The sequence below is a fragment of the Lathyrus oleraceus genome, chromosome 4 (assembly GCF_024323335.1).
Source record: "Lathyrus oleraceus cultivar Zhongwan6 chromosome 4, CAAS_Psat_ZW6_1.0, whole genome shotgun sequence".
Taxonomy (NCBI): domain Eukaryota; kingdom Viridiplantae; phylum Streptophyta; class Magnoliopsida; order Fabales; family Fabaceae; genus Lathyrus; species Lathyrus oleraceus.
In genome coordinates this window covers 363,081,618-363,103,770 of record NC_066582.1, presented here as the reverse complement: position 1 = coordinate 363,103,770, position 22,153 = coordinate 363,081,618, and the positions used below count along the sequence as shown (strand labels likewise).

The following is a 22,153-nucleotide window of genomic DNA, read 5'->3' as shown; positions in this document are numbered from 1 at the left end:
TATACTGGTTCGCTTATAACACAAAGTTACTCCAGTCCACCCGGCCAAGGTGATTTCGCCTTCAAAAAGGACTTAATCCACTAATCTTGAAAGATTAATACAACCAAACGTCTAAGAGAGTGATCTCTTAGTCCTCCCAAGTATAGAGACTACGCAGAGTCACTTGAGGAACAAAAGCAATTTAGCAAACAAAAGATTGTAATCGAAAGTGCTTCTAAGAGTAAGCAAATATTACAGCAAATAGATCAAGCAAGTGTTTTCACGTATGAGCAACAGCTCGTGAAAAATTAAGAGAGAGAGTAAAGAATTTTTCTGTGTGTTGTGGTGTCTCTCACTGAAGTATGTTGTCTTTTATATAGTGGTGAAAGGACCGTTGGAGTGATGACAAAATATTGGTCTTTGATGAGCATTCAATGTCATTACTTTTGTGTTTCTTGCCATAACCAAAATGTCTCCCTGAACAACTTCTTTCCAAAAATACTTTCTTTCCATTTAAAGAAGTTTTTTCCATTACTCTTTCTGGATATGGAGAAGCTTCATCAGAATCTTTTTTGTCTCGGAGTTTCTATGACAACTGGAGATGCGTTGAGGTCACGTCAGAGCTTCTGGTATTCTGCTGTCCTGTTTTGCTCAAAGTCAGAACTTCTAGAGCGCACTTCTTCTTCAGATGCTTCTGATCTTCTAGTACTTTGTATCTGATCAGAGTTTGTATCTGATGACGTGATCAAATTCCTTTGTTCTTGTTCAGAGTCCTGCACACTTAGAGAAATTTCGTTAGGGTTCCATTTTTGGTTTCATCCTTTGTTATCATCAAAATCCTGGAATCTATTGTAGAACTAATTTTGTTCTTACAAGAAGAAGTTAGTCAAAAGGTTTGTCAGAAGCTCTATCGTGGTATGATAGGCTCTCTCCTCTATTTGACTACTACTCATCTTGACATTCTTTTTAGTGTATGTCTCTGTGCCAGATTCCAATCAGATCCAAGGGAATCTCATTTAACAGCTGTTAAAAGAATCCTAAGGGATCTAAAAGGAACTCCTAACCTTGGCCTGATGTATGACAAAACATCAGAGTATATGCTTTATGTATCTTGTGATGCAGATTATGCAGGGGAAAAAATGGAATGTAAAAGCACATTTGGGAACTGTTAGTTCTTGGGAAGCAATCTCATATCTTGGGATAGCAAAAGACAGTCAACCATCGCTCTGTCTACTGCAGAAGCATAATATATATCAGCTTCACTATGCACTACTCAGATGCTCTGGATGAAAAATCAACTGGAAGATCTTCAAATATTTTAGAGTAACGTTCCTATCTTCTGTGATAATACTGCTGCCATTTGTTTAACTAAGAACCCTATTTTGCATTCCAGAGCTAAGCACATAGAAATAAAACATCACTTCATCAGAGACTATGTTCAGAAATGGGTAATATCCTTAAAATTTATTGATACAGACCATCAATGGGCTGATATTTTTACTAAACCCCTCGTTGAAGATAGATTCTCATTTATTCTGAAACATTTGAAAATTGAAAATTGCCTAGAATAAACTAAATGTGCTTCTCTGAAATAGAAAAATAAGGCTCTGAAATAACATCTGGTATCTGGATTTGACTCTGATACTTCTACCTGTTAGGAGTCATCTGAATCAGAAATCCTCAGGAACCGATCCCTTGGTATTCCTAAAGATCAGATAGATCAACACGTGGGGTACCTTGTGTCTGACCTTGGATCTTCTAGACAACTATCTAGCAGAAATCAAGAGACAGATCTTTGAGATCTCCTCGAGCAGTATGCTGATTTGAGGATTAGACTTTTATCATGGGCTGTAATCATGTCTCCCCTAAGCGTGTCAACTTGGTTAATGTGCCATTATTAATTTTCTAACTTCTCAACTGCTTCTAACGCTGTCGTTTTGCATGCTCTCTATGTGTATTTATATTCTTCATAATTCACACTTTCACACTTTTACACTCACTACCTACACAAACCCTTCTCCTCTTTAAAGTTCATCATCTTCATCAAGTTCATCATCATCTTCATCAAGTTCATCATCTTCTTCATCAAGTTCTTCATGGGTCCTCAACAACAATCAGTCTACAACTACTCTCAGCAAATGGAAGCAATGAAACAAACTCCAATCTTTTCTCAACAAAAAACTGCTACAACTAGTGTTGTCTCTACCCCAATCTACAAAGAACCACATATTCTGGACCGTGAACCTCATATTCACCTTGCCACTCCTTTTGACAAACTTGAAGTCCTGTGTGAATCGGTGGTAGACTTTGACAACATGAAGCGCAATAGAATAGACCTCATTGAGGAACTGAGAATGTAAGGGTGGGAAACCTATTTCCAAAGACTCTATGGTCCCGTCTACACCTATCTGGTAAAGGAGTTCCGGCGCTTCACAGATGCAGATGACCACTACATAGTCTCACATGTTCTGGGGGTCAAGATGGTCATCACTAGGAAGTCCATCGCCTCCATTTTGAATATGGAGAAGAAAGGGGGAAGAAGGATCTACAACATCAATCCTAGGGCAAAGTACATATCCCAGGAAATTTCCCCAACCATCTTTCAACAGAACACTAAAGGCAACTCCTCCAAAAACAAGGAACTTCACCAGAACCTCCGAGTCTGACTGAAGATCATTTTGGGTACCATCCATCATTACCCAGCCTCCAACTCTTCCGACTACATCAACACAGATCAGAAGTGTATACTCTACTGCCTTCACAAAGGGCTAAAACTGAACTTGCCAGCGCTGCTCTTCAAATACCTCAAAGACTCTATCAAGGATACCAAACATAATATAAAGCCCAGAACCTACATCTCTCTAGGAAGACTTATCTCCGACGTTCATATCGAGAGTGGGCTGGTGGATCACCTGATCCATCACAATTTGATGGAGGATGTCACAGTTGACATTGGAAGACCTCTAAACGCTCGTAATTTGAAGAGCATGGGGGTGATTGAGCAAGTCAGGGTGAAACCCTCATTAGATACCTCCTGGGAAGCACTCAAGGATCAGAGGAAAATTCCAAATGGACTCTACCTCTTCTCCAAGATCGATCCTCCCGAGGTTGTGGCACATTATCTAAAGGATCTTGCAAGCCAAGGAGTTGACATCTCAGAGTTCTTGGTGGATTGGCTGCCTGAGCATCCACCAAACTTCATGAAGAGGATGCGAGAGCCTTCTTAGAAGTCAAAGAAGGCCAAGAAGGAAAAACTGGGAGAAACTCATGCGTCAAGACCTCCAGTCCCTCTGATTGATTCACCAAGTAAGTCTCTGCCTCCTCCTTCTCGCTCTGTCAATTTAAAGAAAATTGCTTCTTCTTTCCCCCAAATCACACTCATCTATACTCAATCTGAAACCCCACCTTCTACCACTAAACCCTCTGATACTCCAACCTCTAACCCACAGTCACCTCCGTTTCAAAAATTCAACCTCTCCACTATAACCCTACCAGTTTCTATAGTTGAAATGCTTAACAATCCTATCTCACCAATCTCCTCCACACCTTCATCTCCACCCTTCCACGTCGTATCATCATACTCAGAACCTTCTGACCCTCAATCCCCTACACTAGCTCAGCTTCAGGCACATGCTCTTGCCTCTCAACCACAACCTGACCCAGAAACCAACACTCCACCATCTGAACAACCACAAACACCACCATCTGAACAACAAAAAAATCCACCACCTGAACAACCAACACCACCACCCTCTAATACCCCCACCATACCACCCTCTGAAGATATCATCTTCCCTACCCCTAAGAATCCCACTAACACCACCCAAACCCCACCATCATCCTCATCCCCCAACTCTGAACCAGAACATACCTTCCCCACCTTAGAAGAAGCAATCACTTTATTTGTTGAGTCTTCAGTGGAGAAGATCAAGTCTCTATCTGTAAACTCTAGTATCAGTGATGATCCCTCTAAAGTAAGGATTCACTGGAACAGAGTGATCAAATGGATGACCTCTGAAGCCTTTAAACTGAAAGGCCTCTCTGAACAAGTCCAACGACTTTGTCAGAGATGCTGGAGCAAGGCTACATGCTCGCTTGGTCAGTGAGGACGAGGAAAAGGCCAGAAGAGAAGCAAAAGAGAAAGCTTTCCTGGAAGAGGAGCAACAAGTTAGAGAAGCTGAAGATAAGGGTGCTACTGAAGTTGTTGCTGCTGCTGAAGCTGAGGCAAAAGCAAAAGCCGAAGCTGAAGAAGCAGCACACATTGCTGCGGAGGAAGATGCAAAGGCTAGTGCTGATGCTCTGACTCAGGGGGAGAAATCTAACTCTAGAAGAACTGCAGAAGGAGCAACAGATTGTGCGAGCAAGATTGGATCAACAGGACTCCGTCAACAACAACATTCAGAACCTGCCGACTCAATTGCTCCAAAGGATGCCTCCTCCTCCAAACCCTTAGGAACTTAGGCTTATTTTGTTGTTTTCTTCTTATGTTTTCCTTATGTTTTGTACTCTCCTCTGCATTGCTGATTACCTGTACCTATTTCTTATATATATATATATATATATATATATATATATATATATATATATATATATATATATATATATATATATATATATATATATATTTGAACACTGTTTCTTGCACTTGTTTATGTCTTTTTGAATCTGACAAAAAGGGGGAGAACTAATACAACTCTGATGAAAATATATCTAAGCCTCATGCTAAATTGCGCACATTAATATCTTAATGACTTATGAGAACTAAAAGTTATGCAGGAATAACAACTAAGGTACAAAACCAGTTGTCACACAAGGAAAGTCTGGTAAGAACTTCTGAGAAATCTGATGATACATCTCAGGGGGAGTCATCCTTCATCTGACTCCGAGATATTATTTTGATTATACCACTGTTTCATCATCACTCTGAATTTTTTTGTCATCATAAAAAAGGGGGAGATTGTAAGAACAAATCTAGTATCTACAATGTATCTCTAAGATTTTGATGATAACAAAGGATGAAACAAAAATAGTACCCTAACAAAATTTATCTAAGTGTGCAGGACTCTAATCAAAATAGTCAGATAGACATTCATCAGATACAGATACAAGCTCTGAGATACCACTTAGAAGATACGCAAGCAGAAGCTCTGAACCTGATTAGAGAAAGCGTAAGCTCAACAAGCGACAACCGACACTCTGAAGTATGCACTCTAGGATCTAAATCCTTGCACTCTGAAGAAATCAATCAGAAGAAACTCTGAAGACAGTCAGTGACAAGCATCTATCTATAGATACACTTGCTGAATAGAGACTCTGATGTTCGAACCTTCTGATTCAAAATACTTAGCTATGAAGAATTTCACTTATGGAAAGAATCTTTTTCAGGAAGAAACTTATGGCGCTCCAAAATTGCTTTGGAAAGAACACAAAAATTAATGATATTAATCATTCATCATTGCCAAAGATTCTGACAATTCTAACATTCAACGGTCTTCTCTTAACTCCTATATAAAGGATGGAATGCCTCACTAAGAAGAGATCAGAAAACAGACGAGAATACAACACTACTTTCATATCCATTATTCATTCTCTTCCTCACACGAGCTGCTGCTCTAAAGTGTGAAGAATTCCTTTGCTTTTACCTTGTGTAATTTCTGCTTACCTAGAAGCACTAAGCATTACTGTAATTCTATTTATTTGTTGAAATTCTCCTCAAGTGACTTGTGAAGTATGTACACTTGAGAGGGCTAAGAGATCCTTATTCTCTTAGACAATCGTTTGTGTAATATTTCAAGATTAGTGGATTAAGTCATTTTTGAAGGTGAAATCACCTTGGCCGGGTGGATTGGAGTAGCTTTGAATTTCAAGCGAACCAGTATAAAATTCAGTGTTGATATTATTTGTTTCATAGTGTGTCTCATTTCCAAAAAGTTTTTATTATAGTTAAAACAATTCAAACCCCCCTTTCTTGTTTTTCTCTACCTTCAATTGGTATGAGAGCTTCAGCTTTGTTATTGGAAAGGCTAGATGGCTGAGACTTACTTGAGACAGGAGAGTCAAGAGGCACATGTATTTTGTTTGCAGATGGTTCTCCCAGATTCAAAGTCTTTGACTTCTTCGACTTCTCAGAGGGCTCTCTTTTTCTCTTCATAAAGTTTGGTGGCTGCTCTGGGAGCCAGTCCACGGAGAAATAAGAGATGTCTACCCCTTGAGCTGCCAGGTCCAGAAGATAGTGGGCGATGACCTCTGGGGGATCTATCTTAGAAAACAGATAGAGACCATTGGGTATCTTCCTCTGATCCTTCAGAGCTTCCCAGGAGGTGTCCAGAGTTGGATTGACCAGAAATCTCTCAATGATGCCCATGCTCTTCAAATTTCTTGAGTTCAGAGGCTTGCCGGTTTCTACCATCACATCTTCCATCAGATTGTAGGATATCAGACGATCCACCAATCCTCTTTCAATCAGAACGTCGTAGATGAGCCTCCCCAGAGGGATGTAGTTTCTGGGCTTTATATGATTTCTGGTATCCCTGACGGAATCCCTCAGATACTTGAATAGTATGGCTGGAAGATTCAACTGTAGTCTTTTATGGAGGCAGTACAGAATACACTTCTGATCTGTTGATGTAGTCAAAAGAGTTTGAGGCTGGGTGGTACCTAGAATGATCTTTATCCAGACTCTCAGATTTTGGTGAAGTTCCTTGTTCTTAGAGGATCTGCCTTCAGCGCTTTGTTTGAAGATGGTGGGAATAATCTCTTGGGACATGTATCTTGCCATATGGTTTATGTTGTCGATCCTTCTGCCCCCAGTTTTGTCCATGTTCAGAAGCTTTGCAATGGATTTTTCCTGTTATAACCATCTTCACACTCAGAATAAAAGAGACGATGTAATGGTCATTGCAGTCTGCGAATATCCAGAACTCTTTGACAAGAAAGGTGTAGATGGGACCATAAAGTATCTAAAAGTTGTTTTCCCAGCGTTGTTTTCTTAGTTCCTCAGTAAGATTAATACCATTTTGTTTCATGTTCTCGAAATCCACAAGAGATTCACAAAGAGCTTCCAGTTTATCAAACGGAGTTGCAAGATTGATATGAGCTAGATGATCAAGAACATGTGGTTCCTTGTAAACTGCGGTTGATGTTGTAGCAGTTTCAATGGTGGTTTTTTGGGGGGTATTTACATGTTGTTCAGTTGCTTCTATTTGTTATGAGAAGTCGTAAACTTGTTGTTGTTGGGAGTCCATTGAAGAATATGAAGAAGTTCTTGAAAGTTGATGAAGACTGGGCAAGGGAGATGAACTTGAAAACGTTGAAGATCTTAGAGAGAAAGTTTAAGCACAAGGGTTTGTGTAGGTTTGTGAGTTAAAAGTGTGAAAGTGTGAGTTATGACAAGTATATATACATATAAGTAGCAAGTAAAATGACATTGTTAGAATAAGGAATAACAAGAACATTAATGAGGACAGAAACTGAGTTGACATGTTAAGGAGAGAATTAATTGTTTCTAATGATGGATGTATAATCCCAAAAATATGCACACTGCTCGAGGAGATTTCAATAGTCTGGCTCTTGAGTTCTGTGCTAGACAATTGATTAGAAGATTCAAAGTCAGACGCTAGAGAGCCACATGTTGATGTTTCTGACATCAAGAATACCAAGAGATTTTTGATTAAGAGGGTTTCTAATTCAGATTGCATCTAACTGGTAGAAGTATCATAATCAGAACCAAAAGCCACAAATAGATTAAAGTTAGAGCCTATTTGACACTTCATCGAGGGAGCACAGATTTTAGACTCATTCTGGGTAATCTGCCACGTTTAAATGTTTCAGAATGAATGAGAATTTATCTTCAGCTAGGGGGTTTGTGAAGATATCAACCCATTGGTGGTCTGTATCAATGAATTTTAAAGTTATTACCCCTTTTTGAATATAGTCTCTGATAAAATGATGTTTAATTTCTATGTGTTTCGCTCTGGAATGAAAAATAGGGTTCTTACTTAAACATATGGCAACAATATTGTCACAAAAGATAGGAATGTTACTCTCATATATTTGAAGGTCCTCTAGTTGATTCTTCATCCAGAGCATATGAGTAGTGCATAATGATGCTGAGATATATTCTGCTTCTGCAGTAGAGAGTGCTATGGTTGATTGTCTTTTGCTAGCCCATGAGATGAGGTTTCCTCCCAGAAATTGACAGTTTCCAGATGTACTTTTTCATTCCAATCTATCTCCAGCATAATCTGCATCATAATAACCAGAAATCCTATACTCTGATGTTTTTCCATACATCAGGACAAGGTTAGGTGTTCCTTTCAGATACCTTAGGATTATCTTAACAACTGTTAAGTTAGATTCCCTTGGGTCTGACTGGAATCTGGCACAGAGACAAACACTAAATAGAATATCTGGACGAGTAGCAGTCAGATAGAGAAGAGAACCTATCATACCACAATAGAGTTTCTGACAAAACTTTTGACTTACCTCTTCTTTCTCCAGAATGCACGTGGGGTGCATGAGAGTCTTTGCTGGTTTACTATCTGACATTTCAAACTTCTTCAGAATGTCTTTTATGTATTTGCTTTGATAAATGTACGTTACATCTGATGTTTGATTGATTTGTATTCCTAGAAAGAACTTTAGTTCTTGCATCAAACTCATTTCAAATTCAGCCTGCATTAGCTCAGAAAATTCTTGGTAGACAGAGGGATTAGTAGAGCCAAAAATTATGTCATCAACATATATTTGACATATCATGAGGTCATTTCTGATATTTGTACAAAAGAGTGTAAAATCAACTTTGCCTCTGATAAAATTATTTTCCAGAAGAAAAGTGCTTAGTCTTTCATACCAAGCTCTATAAGCTTGTTTTAAACCATACCGAGATTTTTTCAGTTTAAAAACATGTTCTGGACATTTTGAGTTTTCAAAACCTGGAGGTTGATTAACATACACTTCTTCAGAAATATATCCATTCAGAAATGCACTCTTGACATCCATGTGATATAGTTTGATGGAATAATTTACGGCAAAAGAAACAAGTAAGCGAATAGATTCTAACCTGGCGACTGGTGTAAAGGTTTCGTTGTAGTCAATACCTTCTTGTTGACTATAACCTTGTGCTACAAGTCATAGTTTGTTTCTGACCACTTCACCCTTTTCATTTAGTTTGTTTCTGTACACCCATTTGGTTCCAATTATGTGGGTTCCCTTGGGTTTTGGTACAAGATCCCAAACATTGTTCTTTGTAAATTGATCAAGTTATTCTTCAATTGCCAGAATGCATTCTTTGTCTTGAAGTGCTTCTTCACAAGATGTTGGCTCTATCAGAGATACTAGTCCAATAAGCGTTTCTTTAGATCCCTTGAATGTTGATCTTTTTCTGACAGGTTCGTCTTTGTTTCTCAAAATCAAATTTTCAGATACATTTTGTCTAGTTCTTGATCTTTTCTGGTTTAAAGTGGCTCCAAGAGCTTCTGAAGTTATCTTTTTTGCTTCTTCGGATTCTTTAGATTTTTCCTCAGAGCCTGCAAGGGTTATCTCTAAATCTGCAAAATTATCACTTAGCTTTGACTTTTCAGGGTCAAGCTTATCATTAAATCTGACATGTATTGATTCTTCCACGATTAATGTTTCTATATTGTATACTCTGTAACCTTTAGAGCGTTTTGAGTATCCTAACATAATACATTTCTGTGCTTTAGAATCAAACTTGTTCAGATAATCTTTAATGTTTAGGATAAAGCAAGAACATCCAAATGGATGAAAATAAGAGATGTTGGGTTTTCTTCCCTTACATAGTTCATAAGGATTATTTTCCAGAATAGGTATAACAGAGATTTTATTCTGAATATAACATGTTGTATTCACTGCTTCAGCCCATAAGTGCTTGGCTACATTTGTTTCTGTTAATACCTTAGGATTGGCATTAATTTTGTAAAACAAATAATGTAATCATATCTGTTGTTTTAATATGTTGGGTTGAAGAAGTTCAACATCTGGACCAACATGTCATGTACGATGTCACGACATCATGCCTGTGACATTGTACATGTGTAGAAAACTGAATTAATTAATTCAGTATATATTCTGGGATTAGTGAGGATATTTGGTGAAAATCCGAACTCCCATGTGGAGGTCTTAAAGACTCAATCAGAATATATATAGGCTCAAAATAAGGAGATATATATGGAGAGATTTTAGGATTGAAGACCTTGTTTGTAGCAAAAATTTCCTGCTGTATTTGTAACAGCAAAGAACAAGTTTGCTGCGATTTCTGAAGGCCCAAATCCAGTTGGGTGATTAGGTTATAAATAGCTTATTGTAACCTAGTTTTTGTAAGCCTCTTAGAATGAAAATTTAGGGGTGTGTGTGAGGTAAACCACCCAATCTGTGGGAAGGTTACCATGTGTTTCTCAGTGTTCAAAGCTGAGAGTATTTGTAACTCAAAGCCTGTAGGCAAGAGTGATTATGTTCTTGAATGAAGCTGTGAAGCAAGTTCAAGTTGGTTTAACATTACATTGTATTTGTAGTGATAGGAATGGAAACTGGAGGTTTCTATCTAGGAGTTCCTAGGTATATATTGCATTGGGTAGGGATTAAGTGAAGAGTTGTAAACGGGGGAGTTTAACTCTGAATTAATACTGCTGATAGTGGATCTTCTTCCTGGCTTGGTAGCCCCCAGACGTAGGTCATGTTGGACTGAACTGGGTTAACAATTTCCTGTGTTTGTTTTCCTTCTGCATATGTTATAATTCTGTATGCCATAACTAAGCTTGTATTTCAGTCTGCCTACCAAGATAATAACAGACCTGATACATAGCCTTCTGGTTGAATGTCAATCAGAATGTCTTGACATTCATCATTGACAGCATATACTGAATAATAGGAAGGTTGGTTTTTATGCTTCAGTTCAGTATATATTTAAGTCTGGTTTTCAAGTGGAAAACAGACCTGGCCAAAGGATCATTGTGAAACTGTCAAACTGGATGTCTAGACAGTTGTTCATGTAGGCTGATACTGAATTAGAGACTAGTTGGTCTTTTACAGTACAGCAAATTTAGCACAGTCTGTTTTTCAGGAACATAATAGAATCAGCATGATGTATATGTTCTGACTGTCAAATTGAATGTTGTGACATTCATTCCTGACAGCATGTGCTAAAGTGTAGGATGATTAGTTTTTCTGGTTCAGTATTTTTCTCAGGCTATTCTTTAGGAATCCAACAGCTGAGCTAAAATCAAAGAAACCAACGACTACCCTACAATTAATGAACCTAACAAATCGCCTATTTGTTAGCAATTTAATAAGTGGTAATTAGATTAATGTTTTCAACCTTTATTTCAGGAAATACAAGTAAAAGGCAAGCACACTGGAATAATGTAACAGATGATCAATTAAGACATCATGCTGATAACTGTGTAGGAAAACAACAGAAGTGAGAGCTATGATTGATCTCTGCTGAGGTTGTATACCTGATGCACAGGACTAGGGGTCCCTTCATTCTAGGGTGACATAGAAGGAGATGTCGTGACATCTGTGAAAGCGTGCTTTAGTACAGGGTTTAATGTGTTAATTGTCTTGCTATGATATTTACAATGTTGGATCAGATGTCATGACTTGGAGTAGAACATCTGAATTCTGACTACGCCAGAATTTCAGTTTCATTGATCATGGTTCTGGCCATTTCTTGAAGGGTCTTATTCTTTCTTTCTACAACTCCATTTTGTTGTGGAGTTCTAGGACATGAGAAATCATAGGATATCCCATTAGAATCAAATAGTTCTTCAAAAAAATTGTTTTCAAATTCCCCACCATGATCACTTCTGACTCTAATGATTTTAGAGTTAAGTTCATTTTGCACTTTTGAGCAGAAACTAGTAAACACAGAGTGTGACTCATTCTTGTGTTTAAGGAACCTTACCCATGTCTAAAGACTATAATCATCAACAATGACCAGTCCATACTTCTTACCATTAACTGAGGTTGCTTTAACAGGTCCAAACAAGTCAATGTGAAGAAGTTCCAGAGGTTTAGAGGTAGAAACAACATTTTTATTTTTGAAAGTCTTTTTAGAAAATTTTCCCTTCTGGCATGCTTCACAGAGAGCATCTGAAGAAAATTTCAGATTAGGTAGGCCTCTGACTAGCTCAAGTTTTTTTAGCTGAGAAATCCTCCTCATGCTAATATGGCCCAAGCGTCTGTGCCATACCCATTGCTCTTCGTTTACAGACATTAAACATTTTACATTATGATATTTTAAATCTGAAAGTTTAATTTTGTAAATGTTGTTCTTCCTCTTACCAGTGAAAAGAATTGTGCAATTTTTCTAATTAATAGCCTTGCACGTTTTTTGATTGAAGATTATATCATATCCGTTATCACTTAATTGACTTATGGATAACAGGTTATGCATTAATCCTTCTACATAAAGAACATCAGAAATAGAGGGAAGAGATCCATTACCAACCGTTCTGAAACCTCTGATTCTTCCTTTATGATTTCCTCCAAATCCTACAAAGCCAACATCTTTAAGTTCCAGGCTTTGAAACATATGCTTTCTTCCCGTCATGTGTCGTGAGCATCCAGAGTCCACTTACCATGATTGGTGTCTTAACTCTGCTGCACAGGATATCTGCAACATATACTATTTTATCTTTTGGTACCTATAATTTTTTGGGTCCTTTATGATTAGTTCTCCCAGAGTTTCTGGAAATTTTGGGTTTTCTAGCATTGTTAAAACTTTGTGTTTGTGCGTGTGTTTGTAATGATATGAAAAAGGATATTTTGTTTTATCCTCTACAGAAGGTGTTTGTTCATCTTCATCAGAGTCATATCCAATTCCTCTTTTCTTATTGTGACTAACACCATAAATCATAGAAGCCATTTTGCTTCTTTCAAGTCCATTTTTCCGAAATTTTTGAAATGTATTTTCATATTTATGTATGATGGTATCAAAAGTTGGTGAAGCCTTGGACAAAGTTTCTTCAAGTTTTAAACATTTTTTAGTTGAAAATTCGTTTTCTTTTTCTAAAACAAAAATGTTTCCTTTTAGTTCAGAAACTTCTATCTCAAGCTTATTACACTCTTCAATAGTTTTTTCATGGACCCTTTTTAGGACCTTGAATTTCTGTCGAAGCTTCTAATAGGAGTTGAGAGATTCTGATAAGCAAGCTTCTAGGTCAGAGCAAGAGAGATCATAAAATACCTCTTCGGGGTCAGATTCCTTTTTAGATGTACTTCCAGACGAGGTAGCCATGAATGCAACATTTGTTTGTTCTAGTTCAGAGTCTGATCCTGAGACATCAGATTCAGAGTCATCCCAGGTAGCGATGAGTCCCTTCTTAGTTTTGAAGGAGTTCTTCTTGAATCCTTCTTTTCTGGATCTGTCTTTCTTAAGCTTGAGACATTCGTTTCTGTAGTGTCCTGGTTCTTTACATTCATAGCAAGTTACCTTTTTGCTTGGTCTGTTTCTAGAAATGGATTATGAGCGATCTCCCTTCTGTGTAGGTCTCCTGAAGTTATTATTTCTTTTTCTCCAGATTTGTTGGACTCTTCTGGATAAAAGAGACAATTATTCTTCGTCCTTGGAGTCGTCTTTCTCAGAATCATCATCTTCTTCTTCAGCTTGAAGAGATCTGTTTCTTTTTGGCTTGCATCTTTCGGGTCTGGACTTTAGAGCCACTGATTTGCTTTTCTTTTGAGGTTCATCTTCCTCTAATTCTATATCATGGCTCCTGAGGGAGCTGATGAGTTCTTCCAGGCTAATATTGTTCAGATCCTTTGATAGTTTTAAGGCAGTGACCATTGGTCTCCACTTCTTTGGCAGACTTCTGATAATCTTTTTGACATGATCTCCAATTGTGTAGTCTTTATCCAGAACCTTGAGTCTTGCAATTAAAGTTTGAAATCTAGAAAACATTACCTCTACAACTTCATTGTCCTCCATTCTGGAGGCTTCATATTTTTGGATTAAGGAAAAAGCCTTAGTCTCCTTGACTTGATTGTTGCCTTTGTGAGTCATCTTTAGGGAGTCAAATATTTCTTTAGTTGTATCCCTGTTGGTGATTTTTTCATATTCATTGTAGGATATGGCATTCAACATAATCATTCTAGCGTTATGATGATTTTTGAAGTCTCTCTTCTGATCATCGCTCATTTTGTTCCTAGCAATGACAACTCCAGGAGCAAATACATGTGGTTCATAACCAATTGTAACCATGTCCCATAAGTCAACGTCATAGCCTAGGAAGAAGCTTTTGATTCTATCCTTCCAATAATTAAATTTCTCTCCATCAAAGACTGGAGGTTTGGCGTTGTAGTTGTCTCTTTCACTAGTGGTGGTCATGATGTTTTTCTCGCACTGGATCACTCTACACTGTTAAGTGTTTGATTAAAAAATCAATAATAGAGCCGAAGCTCTGATACCAATTGAAGGTAGAGAAAAACAAGAAAGGGGGGGGGGGGGGTTGAATCGTTTTCACTACAAATAAAAACTTTTGCAAACACCACACACAACGAAAGACAGAGCAAACAACTAGGGGTGGCAAACGGGCATGCCCGCCCCGCAAAAGCCCGCAAAAAAATGGGGCGGGGCGGGGCGGTCATAGTTGAGGATGTGGGCCTAAAACTTAGACCCGCCCCGCAAAAAAGTGAGGGCGGGGCGGGGAAAGCCCGCGGGCACTGCACTCTTTAAGCCTAAAAATGAAAAAAATTATGTAAATACATGTGCCCACAAAAGCCCGCGAAAAAAATGGGGCGGGGAGGGGCGGACACATTTGAGGGTGAGGGCCTAAATCATTGGCCCGCCCCGCACAAAAGTGCAGGCAAAACGGGCATGCCCAGCAGGCCGAGCCCGTTTTGCCACCCCTACAAACAACACATAAGTTTATCCTGGTTCGCTTGAAATTCAAAGCTACTCCAGTCCACCCGGCCAAGGTGATTTCACCTTCAATAAGGACTTAATCCAATAATCTAGAAAGATTACAACAAACTTCTAAGAGTATAATGATCTCTTAGCCCTCTCAAGTCTACAGACTTCACAAGTCACTTGAGGAAATATGCAACACTATTTTAGAATTACAAGAAGGTGTTTAGTGCTTCTAGGTAAGTAGTTTGAGCATAGTAAGAACAGTAAAAATTCACACTAAGAGCAATAACTCATGTGAGAAAAATAGAGCAAGAATTAGTGAAATATTGAATTTGATTTGCAGTATTCTTGTGTGGTTTCTTAGTATTTCGTATGATGGTAGTTGGGCCTTTTATATAGTGCTTTGAACATGATGTCGTTGGCTGAAGCATTGATGAAGTAAACACAGTGGTCTAACTGGATCCTAGTGAAACCTATGTGTGCCATGAACTTGTCGAATCTCGTATTTCATTGTCGAGGAGATTGTTTCAATCCATATAACGACCTATTCATCTAACACACATAATCTTCCTTCCCTTTTTCTGCATACCCTTCATGTTGCCTCATCAAGATAATTTCATCTAGATTACCATACAGGAAGGCATTCTCCGCATCCATTTGTTCCAAATCAAACTTTGCCACCATAGCAAGCAACATTCAAATGGACCTATGCTTTAAAACATGTGAGACCACATCATTAAAGTTGAAACCTTATTTCTGAGTGAACCCCCTAACAACCAATCTTGCCTTAAATCACTTTGACATCACCCATTTTATTCCTTCCTTAACCTTGAAAATCCATTTACAGCTGACTAGCCTGGCCCCTACAGGTTTCTTAATCAGCTCCCAAGTTTTATTATCATGAAGAGATTTCATCTTATCATCCATCTCTTTAAGTCATTTAGTCTTGTATCAAATCCTCATAACTTATTTATAGTCTCTAGGTTCTTAATCTAGAACCTCACTTGTAGAGATTAAGGCGTAAGCTGTGAGATCTACATAACCAAATCTCTAAGATGGCTTGAGGACCCTTCTTGACCCGTATCTTGCCAGCGAGTAGTCATTATCAGTCTCCTCATCTTTATTAGCAACTTGCAAAGGTGAGAAAAACACAAGAAGAGGGGTTGAATTGTGTTGACTTTTTCTTTCTTCTTAAACTCTTAAGTCAGATTCTAAACACAAGGGTGTAGAATTTGATTTAGTGAGAGGTATGCAACGAGTATAATATGAAAGAAAGAAGAATGACACACAAGGTTATCCTGGTTCCTCTCATAACTTGAGAGTAATCCATTCCTCTTGTACTTACAGGAGATTTTCACTATAATCACACAAGATTACAATTTGCTCAAGCACATAAGCAAGAGACTTCCTTTTCTCAAACATACAAGTAATATACTGCTATGCTCAAACACACAAGCAAGAGATTCATTTTCTCAAACACTAAAGTAAGAGACTTCTTTCCTCAAGCACACAAGCAAGAGACTTCTAATGCTCAAATACTTAGTAAGTGACTTCTAACAATCTACCTAGCAGATAAATGATTGTTGGGAAAATACACTTAATATACAATAGGAGGTGTATAAAGAGTACACAACAAATAGACTCTTTTAAGACTTAGGGATTTCTAAGATATACAGGGATAAGAAATCCTAAGTTTCAACTTGTGCTTTTATGTTGACAAATTGACTTCTCTTTTTAAGTCAATTGTTGTCTTTTTCTTCACGTCTTTTAGCTCCTTAAATAGAGAAGAATTTTTTTGTTGAAGATGCAACACAATAGACTTCTTTGAGAAGCTTCAAAAGAGACGTTGGTGTGTTTCACCAAATTTTTAGGTTAAATAAAGGCTATTTTGAAAACCTTTTCTACAAAAGGAATTAATAATTATATCTCAACAGACTATATGAAGAAAGTAGAGCTTAGGTCTTCACGTGACAAAGTATGTTCAGAGAGTAGCAGTGACCTATCGGGGTCACTCTAAATGACTCAATCTAACCTTACAACTGGTAAAAAGGTTTCAGAGAAATATATACCTTCTTGTGGATTGTATCCTTGAGCTGCAAGTCTAGCCTTATTTCTTACCACTTATCCTTGCTTATTGAACTTTTTTCTGAATATCCATTTTGTTCCAACAATGTTCTTCTGTAAAGGTTCAGGTACCAGATTCTAGACATCATTTCTTTGAAATTGATTCGACTCTTTCTGCATAGCCACAATCCAAACATTATTAGAAAGTGCTTCATAAACAGAACTAGGTTCAAAGATGCAGAGTAGTCATAACATATAATGCTCTTCTCTGAAGGTAGACCTTATCTTTCTAGGACTATCTTTGTTTCCAAGAATTAACTCTTCTAGATTAGAAGACTTGTACTTAAATTTCTTTTTGATTTTTTGCATCTGAGGAGGCATCTTTTGCTTCTTCAGATTCTTCAACATTTGGATGAGCTTCTTAGGTTTTATTAACTTCTGGATCACCAGCTTCTGAAATTCTGATAATTTCTGAACATCTAGCTTCTGATGGATTGTTAGCTTATGAACTTCTAGCTTTTGGATATCTAACTCCTGATCTGTCTTCAGATACACATATTTCTGAAAAAATTTGAACTAGCTTTGACATTTTATCGTCATGCTCTTTGTCATCAAATTTAATGTGTATTGACTCTTCAACCATATTTGTTTCAGTTATACACCCTGTATGCCTTAGAGCGTTTGAAGTATCCCAAAAACATACCCTTCTTTAGACCCATGTTTCTTCAAATAAACTTTATTGTTTAGAATGTAACATGTACATCTAAACTGATGAAAATAAGAAATGATTGGCTTTCTTCCTTTGAACATCTCATATGAAGTCTTGTTTATAATAGATTTTATTCTAAACATAACATGTTGTGTTCACAACTTCTTCCCACAAGTACTTGGATAAGTTATTTTTATGAATCATGGTTTTGGCCATTTATTGTAAGGATCTATTCTTTCTCTCTATAACTCCATTTTGTTGTGGAGTTCTAGGCGAAGAGAACTCATGGATAATTCTATGTTTTTCACAAAAAAAGTTCAAATGGCTTATTTTCAAATTCATCACCATGATCATTTATCACCTTTAAAATTTTAGATTCTTTTTTAGTTTGTACTTGTATGAAGAAGATGCTGATCACATCATATGATTCACCCTTGGTTCTAAGGAATTTAAGCCAAGTCCATCCGTTATAGTCATTAACAATGACTAGTCCATATTTCTTACCATTGATTGATGTAGTACTAATATGACCAAATAAATAAATGTGAAGCAATTCTAAGGGTCTAGAGGTAGAGACAATGCTTTTAGATTTAAAAGAAGTTTTACTAATTTTCCCTACTTGGCATGCTCCATAAAGAGCATTTGAGTGATCATTGAGATATGGAAATCCTTTAATGCTAAGTTTAGAGATTAATATCCAGTTAGCATGACCTAACCTTCTGTGCTAGATCAATTTCTCATCACTCACTAATAGAATGCAAATTACCTTCTGATCAACCAATTCAGAAAAAATTATTTTATAAACATTGCCCTTTCTCTTAACTTTGAACATTATGGACTTGTCAAATTCATTCATGACTACACAAATGCTCTTATTAAACACGACTTCATAACCACTGTCACAAAATTGACTAATGCTCATTAGGTTATGTTTAAGTTCATCTACCAGCCAAACATTATTAATTGAAATAGAATAGTTACTAATAGTACCCATACTAGTGATATTACCTTTCTGGTTTCCTCCAAATCCCATAATTCCTCCCTCTTTTAGAGTAGGGCTTGGGACATAAGCCTTTCTCTTATCATATATAATGAGTAGCTATTGTCCAAGTACCATGATTGCTTATTTGCTTTTCCCTTAAAGCACATTTATAGCAAAGACAATTTGAGATTTAGGTACCCATAATCTTATGGGGCGTTTAGGGTTAGTTCTGACAGGTTTCTTATTTTTCTACCTTTACTTTCATAATATAAGGTTTAGGATCATTCAAGACTTTTGATTTAAAGGCTTGTTGCCTTGAATGAACCTTGGCCTTAGGTTTTGAATCTTTCAAAACATTAGTTCCTACTATCTTAGGTTCTGGTTTCTTCAAAACCTTTAACTTTAAAGTCTTAGGCTCTGGTTTCTTCAGAACCCTTGACTCAATAACTTTAGGTTCTGACTGTTTCAAAACCTTTTCATTTTCAGCAGCAAGTACAAAATAAGAGATAACCCCCTTCTGAGCAGAGCTTGAAGAAAAAGGATTTACTGTATTACTCAAGGTCTCAAACCTTGAATTAAAAGAATTTTGTAAGTAACCAAGACCTTCCCCTCTATTTCTACTTACTTCATAGATCATTGAAGTAAGTTTAGTTCTATTGAAGCCAATTATGAGAAATTCTTGAAGAGCCATTTCATGCTAATTAAGATAATTATTAGACACTTCCTTTACTAGAGCAATATGAACTTTCTCTAGAGCTTCATTTTTAATTTGAACAAAATTTAATTCTTCTTTCAAAAGATCATATTGACTTTTAAATATTTTCATGTGTCTGGATTTCTCTTGACATCTTCCCATGAGATCTTGAAAGAAAGTAATTAAATCAAAATGAGATAGTTTAGAAAATACCTCATCCTCTTCCTCAGACTCTGAACCAGAATATGAGTTAGGTTCTGCTTCAGAAGATGTAAGAACTATCAAGGCAAGGTTGACTTGATCTTCATCCTTTTCAGAGTCTTCTTCATTGTCAAGTTCATACCATGTTTCCATGAGACTTTACTTGAATTTGTTATTGAAGTTATCTTTTTGAAAGCTTCCATTATTTGGATTTTCCTTTTATAGTTTAGGATATTCAGTGGTGAAGTGGCCATGCTTCTTGCAGTTGAAGCATCCTTTCTAATCATCCTTTTTTTCTCTGGAGCCAGATCCTATGAAGCCACTACTTCTGCCAGAGAATATATTGTTCTTCCTGTCCAGATATTGAAACCTTTTAACAATGAAGGCCACTTATCATATGAGTCATCTTCAGAACCTTCTACATGAGAATTTTCTTCAGACTCTTATACTTAAGGAGCCTTGGCACTTTTAGCAACATATTTTAAAGCTAGATGCTTTGACTTTCTGACAGGTTCATCTCCATTGAGCTCCATCTTATGGCTCTGAAGATCATTAATAAGACTTTCAAGACTTAATGTATTTAAGTCTTTTGCTCCTGTATAGCTATCACTTTAGGTTTGTATGTGAAAGGAAGGCTCCTAAGAATCTTCTTGACATGATCAAATATAGTGTAGCTCTTGTTCAGAACCCGAAGTCCAGATACAAGAACTTAAAACCTTGAAAACATGGTTTCAATGTCTTCATCCTCTTTCATTCTGAACATCTCATATTGCTGAACCAGAAGGTTAGCCTTAGCTTCCTAGACTCGTTAATTCCCTTCATAAGTAGCACATAGGGATTTGAAAATGGATTTAGCAGTAGATTTATCAATGATTTTGATGTAATCTGAGTGAGGTAGAGCATCAACCAAGATTCCTCTAGCTCTATGATTTTTTCTATAGACCTTTTTCTGAGCCGATGTGAGAGTTTTTCTATCAAAAACCATTCCAACTCCATTGAATGGAATATCAATGCATTCTTCTAGAATACCCCAAAACTCATCATCAAGGCCTATGATATGAGTATACATATTGCTCTTCCAGCATTCAAACTCAGTAGAGATTCCTTGAAGGTTGGAGGTCTAACTGTGTAGTTATTCTTTCCTGAGTTGCTATAATCATAATTTATAGCAGCACATGGATTAGGAGTACCACTTCTAGATTCAAAAACACCAAACATGATTCAATATGTTTTTCTCAGGATCTTTTATGCATCATTGTTAATTGCTAAGCATATATCATGCTCTGATGCTAACTGAAGGTGAGAAAAACACAAGAGGGGAGAAAGGTTAAATTTGGTTGACTTTTTATTTATTTTTAAACTCTTAAATCATATTCTAACCACAAGGTTGTAGAATATGATTTAGTCATAGCAAGGCAGCGGATATAATATGCAAGAAAGAAGAATAAGACACAAAGTTATCCTTGCTCCTCTTACACTTGAGAGTAATCTAGTCCCCTTGTATATTTTCACTATAATCACACAAGATTACCATTTACTCAAGCATACAAGCAAAAGGCTTTGTTTTATCAAGCACACAGGTAAGAGACTTCTATGCTCAAGCACACAAGCAAGAGACTTCATTTGCTCAAACACTAAAGTAATAGACTTCTTTGCTCAAGCACACAAGAAAAAGACTTTCAATGCTCAAACACTTAGTAAGAGACTTATAACAATCTACCTAGCAGGTAAACGATTATTAGGAAAATAAACTTGATATACAATCATAGGTGTATAAAGAATGCACAACAAATAAACTCTTTTAGACTTAGGTATTTCTAAGAGATACAAGGATAATAAATCCTAAGTTTCAACTTGTGTTTTTATGTTGACAAAGTGAATTCTCATTTTATGTCAATTGTTGTCTTTTTCTTCAAGTCTTTTAGCTCCTGAAATAGAGAAGAAAAAAGTCATTGAAGATGCAGCGTAGTAAAGTCCTTTGAGAAACTTCAAAATAGATGTTGAGATGTTTCACAAAATTTTCCGGTTAGGTGAAGTCTAGTTTGAAAATCCTTTGCTACAAAAGGAGTTAGTATGTATCCCAGCAGAATCTATGAATAAAATATAGCTTAGGTCTTCACGTGACAAAGTATGTTCAGAGATGAGCAGTTTACCTATGAGAGCCACCTTGGTGTCATAGCCAAACATTTGCTCTACCTATTCTAAGTTCATCTGTCTTATGGTCTCCAATTCATCTACATAACATTCATTTGGAAAATCATTCATTTTTTTTCATGTGCATAAGGTAACACCATTGGTTAAAAATGTTCATGATTTCAACTAGATTATCTTAACATTTGGGGATATTGAGGATCTGATCAGATGGCCACAATCGGTGCTCTTATTCGTACTTATTGAACAAGATATTATTAATTCTATTTGATGTTATTTGATCAAGGCTTCATTCTATGACACGTCTTGTGGTATAAAGGCCTCTTGATCGGATCACTAGGAAAATAATATATTATAGTATAGTTGACTTTTTGGTCAAAGTCATCTTTGAAAGTTGACTTTTTGACCTAATTCTTGGAAGTCTCTCCATTTCATGTTTAAGCTATGTCTATTGAATTTATGCACATCATAAGAAGAAAGGTTTTAGAAGTCATTCATGACCTA

The 22,153-nt window shown here is 36.9% G+C and overlaps 1 protein-coding gene across 1 annotated transcript; it reads left to right on the top strand.

Annotated features, from left to right (window-relative positions):
* Positions 1–2,075: 2,075 nt before the first annotated feature.
* LOC127137432 (uncharacterized) lies at positions 2,076–4,440 on the top strand. The gene is made up of 3 exons (XM_051063893.1): positions 2,076–2,335; positions 3,287–3,953; positions 4,015–4,440. The coding sequence occupies exons 1-3, from the start codon at positions 2,076–2,078 to the stop codon at positions 4,438–4,440; spliced, it is 1,353 nt and encodes a 450-aa protein (XP_050919850.1).
* The last annotated feature ends 17,713 nt before the right edge of the window (positions 4,441–22,153 follow it).

Coding starts and splice junctions, on each gene's coding strand:
- LOC127137432 (XM_051063893.1), top strand. CDS start 2,076: ATGGGTCCTCAACAACAATCAGTCTACAACTACTCTCAGCAAATGGAA. Junction 2,336..3,286: donor CTCATTGAGGAACTGAGAAT/GTAAGGGTGGGA, acceptor TGATTCACCAAG/TAAGTCTCTGCCTCCTCCTT. Junction 3,954..4,014: donor TCAGTGATGATCCCTCTAAA/GTAAGGATTCAC, acceptor TTAAACTGAAAG/GCCTCTCTGAACAAGTCCAA.